The 8,805-nt window shown below is 41.0% G+C and overlaps 1 protein-coding gene across 1 annotated transcript in view; it reads left to right on the top strand.

Moving 5' to 3' along the window:
- The first annotated feature begins 3,121 nt into the window (after positions 1-3,121).
- The window catches only part of dnm3b (dynamin 3b), a 46,920-nt gene continuing 41,236 nt past the window's right edge, over positions 3,122-8,805 (top strand). Inside the window, exon 1 of the mRNA XM_053512872.1 lies at positions 3,122-3,352. Within this exon, the coding sequence (XP_053368847.1) occupies positions 3,192-3,352 (161 nt within the window). The 5' untranslated portion in view covers positions 3,122-3,191. The remainder of the gene's footprint in view (positions 3,353-8,805) is intronic.

The raw sequence follows: 8,805 nt of genomic DNA, 5'->3' as shown, positions 1-8,805 counted from the left end.
AAAGCCTTTTTTTTTCTCGCCAGTATGAACAATAAGTGAGAAAAAGGTGCATTTTACATGTTATGCCTTAATATTAAGTCTTCACATTTGAACATCATCTGAAAGTCACTCACATGGTAAAAAAATAAATAAAAAATACCCTAGGTGAGTCATGTTTCATTAAGGAAATATTTAGTTTGTATACTTTACATGGACACATTTGGTAATAATTTAGGTTACAGAATTAGATCCCTGTTGTACTGTACCTTTGACATTTTGCTCCAAAAGCTAATTAAAGGTAATCCATATACATATTCAGTAACATAGTGATAGACAGAGGGCAGGAGTGAAATGACGTTATAAAGGGATCCCTAAGGACATTAACTCATTTGGTTTTATTTTCACTATAGAAGAACATTTTCTTTGAGGGCACTTTATCCTATTTTATTTTTAGCAACACCCTAAAGGGCATTTTGTTGCATTTTAAACACTGTGAGGGCACACCAGAGGACACTATATCACATTTTTTTTTTATTACATTCATCATAAAGGAAAGATTATCACATTTCCCCCAATGTAAGGGCAATACCTTAGAGGGTATTGCACTGCGTTTTATTTAAAGGAGGAACACCCTAGAGGATCAGAGCATCCCTGTTGCACTGTACCTGAGCCTATCCCAGGAGACCAGAGAACCTAGAAGAAACCCACCAAGCACGCTGAGAACATGCAAACTCCATGCAAGGGAGTTCATCTTATTAAAATTTTTGCATGTAGGAAATCCTGTAGAGCACATCACTTGTGTTATTGTTCCTCTTAAAAGATTTCATCACATTAGCGGGCACATTCAGCAACCTCTAAAAGGCATTTTGTTGCATTTTCCACACTGCGAGGGCACACCAGAGGGCACTTTATCACATTTTGCTTGTTGCAGGCATCATAGAGCAAAGTTTATCACATTTTCAACCAATGTGAGGGCAAAACCTTAGAGGGCATTTCATCGCATTATATTTATAGGAGGAACACCCTAGAGGATTACATTCTGGTTCCTAGGATCACTCAATAGGGGCACCACTTGCAAGGGCACCATAGACGCCACTTTGTGATGATAATAACAATAATGGCGGCATGGTGGTGTAGTGATTAGCACTGTTGCCTCGCACCTTCAGGTTCTGAGTTCGATTCCGGCCTATGGTGTGTATGGAGTTTGCATGTTCTCCTCGTACTTGGTGGGTTTCCTTCACAGTACAAAGATTAGGATAATTGGCGCTCCCAAATTACCTGTAGTGTGTATGTGTGTGTGGGCACCCTGTCCAGGGTGTACCCTGCCTCATCTCCTGGGATAAGCTCCAGAACTCGTATTCACAAAGCTACTTCGAATTCTCTCATATAGCTCCTATCTTAGCTTAAAAAGTCCTAGCTGGGAGTCCTAGACTTAAAGTGATTTAGGAAAGTACAAAAACCTTTATTTTAGCATGGAGATATGGTTGACCCCATTGATAGGGACGATGCAGCAAATCAAGGTCTGTGATTGGTTGATAGAAAATCTGTAAAGGTTTTAAAACGGAGTCTTTGTGAAAAACAAATGCATGATAATAGAACAGACAGTGAAATCATAATGTTTGTATATAAAGAAATTCTATAATCATGAACGCAGGCTATTTCCTGCAAAGTTTTTGTTATAGGCTAAATATCTTAAATGGAAACAGACAATTGTTGAAAATGTGTCTAATTTTAAAGCAACCAGATTCCATACAGTAGTTACTATATTAAAGTAACTTATTAAAGTAAATCTTACATTTATTTATTATACTGATTTCATTACTTGTAATCTATTTCAGATTGAAGGGATGTTTCTCAAATTATTTTTATCTTTACTAAGATTTAGTCCTAAATTTAAGGGGAAATTCTAAGAAAATTTCTTAATTCTATAAGAATTTCGTCACTAGGAGCAACTTTTAGGCTTAAGAAGCTTTGTGAATCCGGGCCAAGGCCGTGATGAGTGAGTGAGCTAGTAAACAATAACAACAACAACAACAACAACAACAATAATAATAATAACAATAATAATAATAATAAAAATAAAGGAAGGGGTGTGGCAACTATACCTCCCCATCTTAAAACCCCAATTGCTGGCTAATTAACGGGACTTTATTTGTGCGCCGTATCACAGACTAATAATCCCTTAAAAGCAAAAATGGTTAATTATTATAAATTTTTTTGATTGTGTCTGCGCGAGCTCGGTGATGCGCGCGGAGCGCCGCGCGCAGCTGAGACGCAGGAGGCGGAGGGAGAGGGTGCGTTTGTTTTCGCGCAGGCCTCGGCCAATAGCGAGGCTCACGCGGGCTCACGCGGGCTGGCGTGCTCCGCCATTGGTCAGACCGGGTGTCGGTCAACGGCGCGGGCGCATGCGTCATCAGTGCGGCTGCGTTAAAGGGACGATTAATCTGTCATTGGAGAATTACATAGTCTCAGGTTCGGGGACGAGATGTCCCTCTGACGCGGCGGACGCGCTGGCGGCTTAACCCGCTCCAAACAAACAAACAAACAAACAAACAAACAAACAAACAAACAACCCCGAGGAAAAAAAAAAAAACAGATTTGGAGATCAGGATTAGGTTCTGGGAATTAAAGGTCCGCGGCGGTGGTGGTGGAGCTGGAGTGACGGTAAGGAGGAGGAGGAGGGGGAGGAGGGGGGGGGGGTGTTGTTTTCTTTGATGTGGGATTATAGATACATATTTGTATAATATGTCGGGGTCGGGCTTTAACCGTCATCACATACCGTTTGATCACCTGCTGTTCTGTGTGAGTGTGTATGGAGATGTCGGAATAGAAATGTCGCGTATAATGAATGAATGAATGAATGATTTGAATGCCCTTGAAAACAGACCGACTGCGCAGTTTCTTCATCCTTCTGCGTCTCTCTCTCTCCTCCTCTTCCTCCTCTTCCTCCTCAGCGGATCCGACGCTCATTGGCCTCTTGATGCGAAGGTCAGCATCAGCATCCTCTCTAGCGCACCGTCACCTCATCCCTGTATCCCCCCCCAACACACACACACACACACACACACACACACACCTCTCTCGCTCTCTCTTTCTCTCTCACACACACACACCTCTCTCGCTCTCTCTTTCTCTCTCTCACACACACACACACATACCTCTCTCGCTCTCTCTTTCTCTCTCTCACACACACACACACACTAGTGGGTGCCATGGGGAACCGAGGCATGGAGGAGCTGATCCCGCTGGTGAACCGCTTGCAGGACGCCTTCAGCAGCATCGGGCAGAGCTGTAACCTGGACCTGCCGCAGATCGCCGTGGTGGGAGGCCAGAGCGCAGGCAAGAGCTCGGTGCTGGAGAACTTTGTGGGAAAGTAAGCGGCGTTCCAAGCTCAGATCATTCTTGTCTGGTCTATAAATAATCCTTTAATTCTTTTTTTTTGGTTTGTACAGTGATTATACTATTACATGTAAAAGAATTTATTAATACCAAAGGGATTTTTTTATTTTTTATTTTTTGCATACCCCAGTTAGAGAGCTGGGATCTGATCAGAGAGTATACAGCATCCCTGGAGGAGATAGGGTTAACAGCCTACCTTAAGGGTTCAGTAGTGGCGCTCAATCTTAATCTTAAGCCTGGTAACCTACAGCCCTAACTGTTTGAACCTTGAACCACCACTGCCCTGGTTAACCCGTCCCTAATTTCAGAGAGCGTGTAGACTTTCTCTGTATTTATATTTCTGTTAACATCCCTGGCGACAGCATGGTGGTTTAGTGGTTAGCACTGTCGTCTTGTCGATTCCCGTCTCTGTGTGCATGGCGTTTACATGTTCTCCCAGTGCTTGCTGGGTTTCCTCCAGAGTTTCCTTACACAGTCCAAAGACATGCAGATAAGGTTATTGAATTGGTCTCCCCAAATTGCCTGTAGTGTGTCTGTATGTGTGTGTGCCCTGTGATGGATTGCCACCCCATCCAGGGTGTACCCCGCCTCATGCCCTAAATCTCCTGGGATAGGCTCCAGGCCCCCCGCGATCCTGTATACAGAATAAAGCGGTATAGATGATGATTGAGAGTGGGCAACATTCCTGGTAGCCACCAACATCAGGGGAACATCTGGTCAGTTGTCCCAGACAGACAGTCAGGGCAAAATGGCAATCAAAACTTTAGTCAAGTAGGTGTTTATTGTCATTTCAAGCATATACAGTTCAGTACACAGTGAAATGAATTAGCCTTCCTCCAGGACATACTGTACATGCAACATAACTTAACAAAAACTAGCTAATTAGGATACCTAATTAGCTGACTAGCTAACACCACAAATTAACAAAAAATCTATAAGTACTATATAAAAGAAAAAACATAAAGTGCAAACGTGCAAACAAGAGCAACAATATAACAACACCACAACACAATGCAATAGTGCAAGTAAATTGCACTGAACGTTTCTTGTTAAAGTAGCAACCATGATAGAAAATATTTCTTGTGCAAACATATAAACAGCTGATAAATAATGTAAAAATGCTAAATGGTTGTAGATCAGTGTGTTTGTCAGTCCAGTCCATTGTGTTGAGGTGATTGTGTTTAGGAAGCTGGGGTCAGAGAGAATACAACATCCCTGGTGCAGATAGAGTTAAAGGCTCAACAGTCACAACTTTGTGCTACTGGGACTCGAACCCCCCGCCTTCCCATCCAAAACCCAGTAACCTTCAGCCTTAACCGTTTGAGCCACCACTATCCTGGTTAACCCTTATTTAGACCTTCATTTCAGAGAGCTTGTAGATTTCTCTATATTTAGATGTTCTGTTAACATTCCTGGCAGCACAGTGGCTCAGTGTCTCAGCGGTTAGTGTTGCCAGGGCTGCTGACATCAGGAGAACATCTGGCCAGTTTTTCTGCACCCTGTGAAAGGGGAGAACCCAAAATGGCACTCAAAACTTTAAACAGTCTCCTGAACTAATTTGTGAAAACATTACGTAGGACTTATGAGTCGTATAAAAGCTTGTTTGTACCAACCACCTGATTTTCTTTGCCATGTTGGTGGGAAGGCATGTTAACTTTCCCCTGTGTAATGCTATAAAGTCAAACTAGCCAGCTATTAAGCTTAAAGGAACAGGAGTAGCTTGGTGGTTATGGTGTTGTTCTACTGATCAGTAGGTCCCAAGTTCAAACTAGAAGTGTAGAAAAGTAAGTCGCATCTGCCAAATGCCGTAAATGTAAATGCTAGAAATGACTAAAGACAGTAAAGGTGCAGGGGACTTTATGGCCAGGTATGTAAAATAAATGTAGAGTATATATTAAAGTAGAATGGCTCCACTTGATGACCATGAAGAGGGTTATGGACACAGCTTTGTAGATTTGATCGCACACTGTATATCTTACATATAGAAAGCAGACACAGGGTAATGTGAGAACTGATATCACCCAAATGAGGATGGGTTCCCTGTTGAGTCTGGTTCCTCTAAAGGTTTCTTCCTATTGCCATCTCAGGGTGTTTGCCCTTGCCAATGTCACCTTGGATTACTCATCAGGGAGAAAGTGATTATTGTAATTCTCACGTTTTCCCCCATATATATTTTCTATATATCTATTTTATTTCTGTAAAGCTGATTTTTGTAGCAAACCATTAAAAGTAAAAGATAGAAAATAGAATATAAAGATAAAATCAAATCGAAGATTCAAGTAACGTAACAGCCCCTTCGGATATTTATCTTTGCCTCAAGAAAAATTAGCCACTTGACGTTTGGAATAAAACCCTAAACATGCCGGATGAACAAAACAGCCTTAGAAGCTGGAAGTAATGCAGTTATTTGGACATGCTTTTCTTGTGTACGGTTAATTTATTCATCCATCCATCCATGCATTCATCACCTGCCTATTTCGCTGAGTAATAAGACTGAAGTGTGTGGGTGGATATGTGTGTGTATGGACATACTGTATATAACACAACAAACAACGGTTAAACAAACATCCAGGGTAACACTAATGAACCCGTTGCAACAGTGCGAGTGATATTTATACACGTAGGCCAGTGTTTAAGTAGTACTTCCTTTTTTTTTCCATAGAAATTTGTTCAGCTATGGTGAGTATGATTGGATTTTAGGGGCTAGAGTTTTAGTTTAGTTTGGAATATACATGGATTAAATAGTGTGTGTGTGTGGGAGAGGAAAGCTCTTTCGCGGTGTGCAAATGGAACATGTGTTGCGCGTGTGAGTCACGGCCAGTCAGCAACCTGTGCATCGTTGCGGGTGGTGGAGGGGACATTTGGAAAGCATCTTGTCCTGGGCATGAGCAAGACACACAGCAGGCCTGGGTGGTGCCTGACACCTACAAGGTTGGGGGGGTCAAATCTTATTTCCTGTATGTTTGATTGTTCTCCCAGTGCTTGTTGGGTTCCCTCCAAATACTCAGGTGTCCCCCAGTGGGGGATTTTCACCTGCCATGTGGAAATCTGGTTTCCCTTCTCCATCAATGCCCCAAACCATCCATAATGCAGAGCTAAAGGAAGAAATGGGACGGTTGCAACAGGACAGACATCCTCAAAACTGTGAAAGCTTTGCCGGGTTAAATGTGTGGATCGAACCATCCAACCAACAACGACAACAACAACAACTTTGGTTTGGCTCGCAGTCCAAAGACGTGTACTGTATGTGTCCAAATTAGTGTGTAGGTGTGTGTGGTTGGTTGGGGTCTTTATAGTCATAGGTCATCGCAACCAGCCGTCTTATGCAATGATGGTTATTTAAAAAAGAAAGCAGTTTGACTGACGCATTTATCCAAGTTGATGCCTAAAACCATTGAAGGTTAAAGGAGAATAGAGAATGTCTTATTTACTCTACGTTCATATCAATACACACCGGCAGACAATCTGCCTTGTGAGATGCTTTTATAAAAAAGGAATTGTTTAGAAATCATGATAATAAATGATGCATTCATTCGCAATTCAGTGCTAATGAATACAGGGTTCTGATTAGTCCAAAGATTAATTGGTTCTGAATTGGTCACACACCTTAGTTTTAAACCGATGCATTGGATCTAAAGTGCTTTGTAAGGAGAATAACATTCACATCACATAGCAATTACATTTATGGAAAGGAGTCTCCAGAGTCAGACACAATATTTACTACTAATAATAAAGAAAAAACATTTAATCCTAGGCAAAGTGCTGAGGGATAACAGGTCTAAAACACCGTGTGCCTCCTTCCAAGTGGTAATTGCTGGGTGGTATTACTCCTCATCTAAAGGCCTAAGGACTGTAGCGTTACTTGCATAAGAACAAGTGGAAAGTGTAATCTCAGTATAAGACGAGTGTCCTCAATGTTGTGTTGCTTTATTTTATTATTATGGGTTTTGATTTGGATCAGTGGTAAAAAAAAAAACCCCTGCAGCGTCTGCTGTGATAAAATCTCACTTCATCTTTCACCGCCGATGGAAATGACACAGAATAGACCTCCCACTCACCACCACACTCGACACTCAGCTGTCACACACACACACACACACACACACGCACACACCGAATAGTCAAATTGCACTCTCTCACATCAAACAGAAATGTGTGTGAGAGATAATCTGCATTTCTTTTCTCCTTAGAAGGCTATATTATGTAACTGGAAACTTTAAGATCTTCAGGAACGACACATCGTACATCTAACGATGGATCATTTGCAAAACAACTTCATCTTACATTGTAGCAGCTCATAAACAGTCTGTCCCTCATCAGCCTCATTAATCATGCTTTTTTTAAGTTAATAAGATAAAAAAAATGGAAGTTTGTCCTGTCACTGAAAAACTGCAAATCATAAACTTTTCTCAAAACAAAAAAAAAAAACGAAATCCTACAAATATAGTTATAATTATGTAGTATACTTATTATAGAGTATATTTCTTTATCCTGAAATGTTCCCAGAACGTTCATGAATATAGACAGTTTAACCCTCTAGGAACCAAAAACCATAACATTCCAAACACAGTCTACTTTTAACTGGGAAGATCATGATTATACGAGGGTGAGTCAAAAGTTATCCGCACTCTGACTGTATAATTTCTTTTAATTCACTTTCAGTAAAGACAAATACATCATTTTCCGGGACAAGCGTTTTAATACACTTTGCCAGCAAGCTTTCATATTCCCAAACATTTTTTTGACACGAATGCACTGCTGTCTTGACTTCTTCATCAAAAGTGAATCTTTGTCCTCGTAGGGCAGCTTTCAGGGGACCGAACAGGTGAAAGTCTAATAGGAGAGATAAGAACTATAGGGACGAAGCTTTAACACTTCAAAACCAAGTTTTCGACATGTGTGTGGACGTTTGTCATTGGCGGTTGATGGCACCTTTTTGATGGCCTACTCTTAAACTTCTCTATTTGTTCATATACACTTCTTTGCTACAAAACCATTCCTTCATGCTGTACATAAAGTCTTTGATAAAAAAAAAAAAAAAAAAAACGCACTGGGTGCACTATCAGAAAAATATTGTTTTACCAATCTCACCGTTGGACCAATCAGAATTGAGGAGTTAACAGTGTTGTGTTCTGGTCTAACCGCTAAATACAAGCCCTGTTTGTTGTTTATCTGTGATATTATAAAACGAGCATCTAAAATTGACCTCTCCCCTGGAAGCCCCTTTGCAGTGATGGTCCTCTCTTGGATGTCTCCAGCATGCAATCCCATGCCTTTTTTAAATTTCTTTTTTATCTTGGCTAATTGCTTTGCAGTCCATCAATACCTAAATGCCAAATAAATCATCCTTCTGGTGTGTGAGCTAATGAAGAATAAACTCTTGTCTAATAATTCAGCGCTTGATTGCTTGCTCTGACTTGCCATACG

This window comes from Clarias gariepinus, chromosome 1, assembly GCF_024256425.1.
Source record: "Clarias gariepinus isolate MV-2021 ecotype Netherlands chromosome 1, CGAR_prim_01v2, whole genome shotgun sequence".
Taxonomy (NCBI): domain Eukaryota; kingdom Metazoa; phylum Chordata; class Actinopteri; order Siluriformes; family Clariidae; genus Clarias; species Clarias gariepinus.
This window is presented reverse-complemented; position numbering and strand designations above follow the sequence as displayed.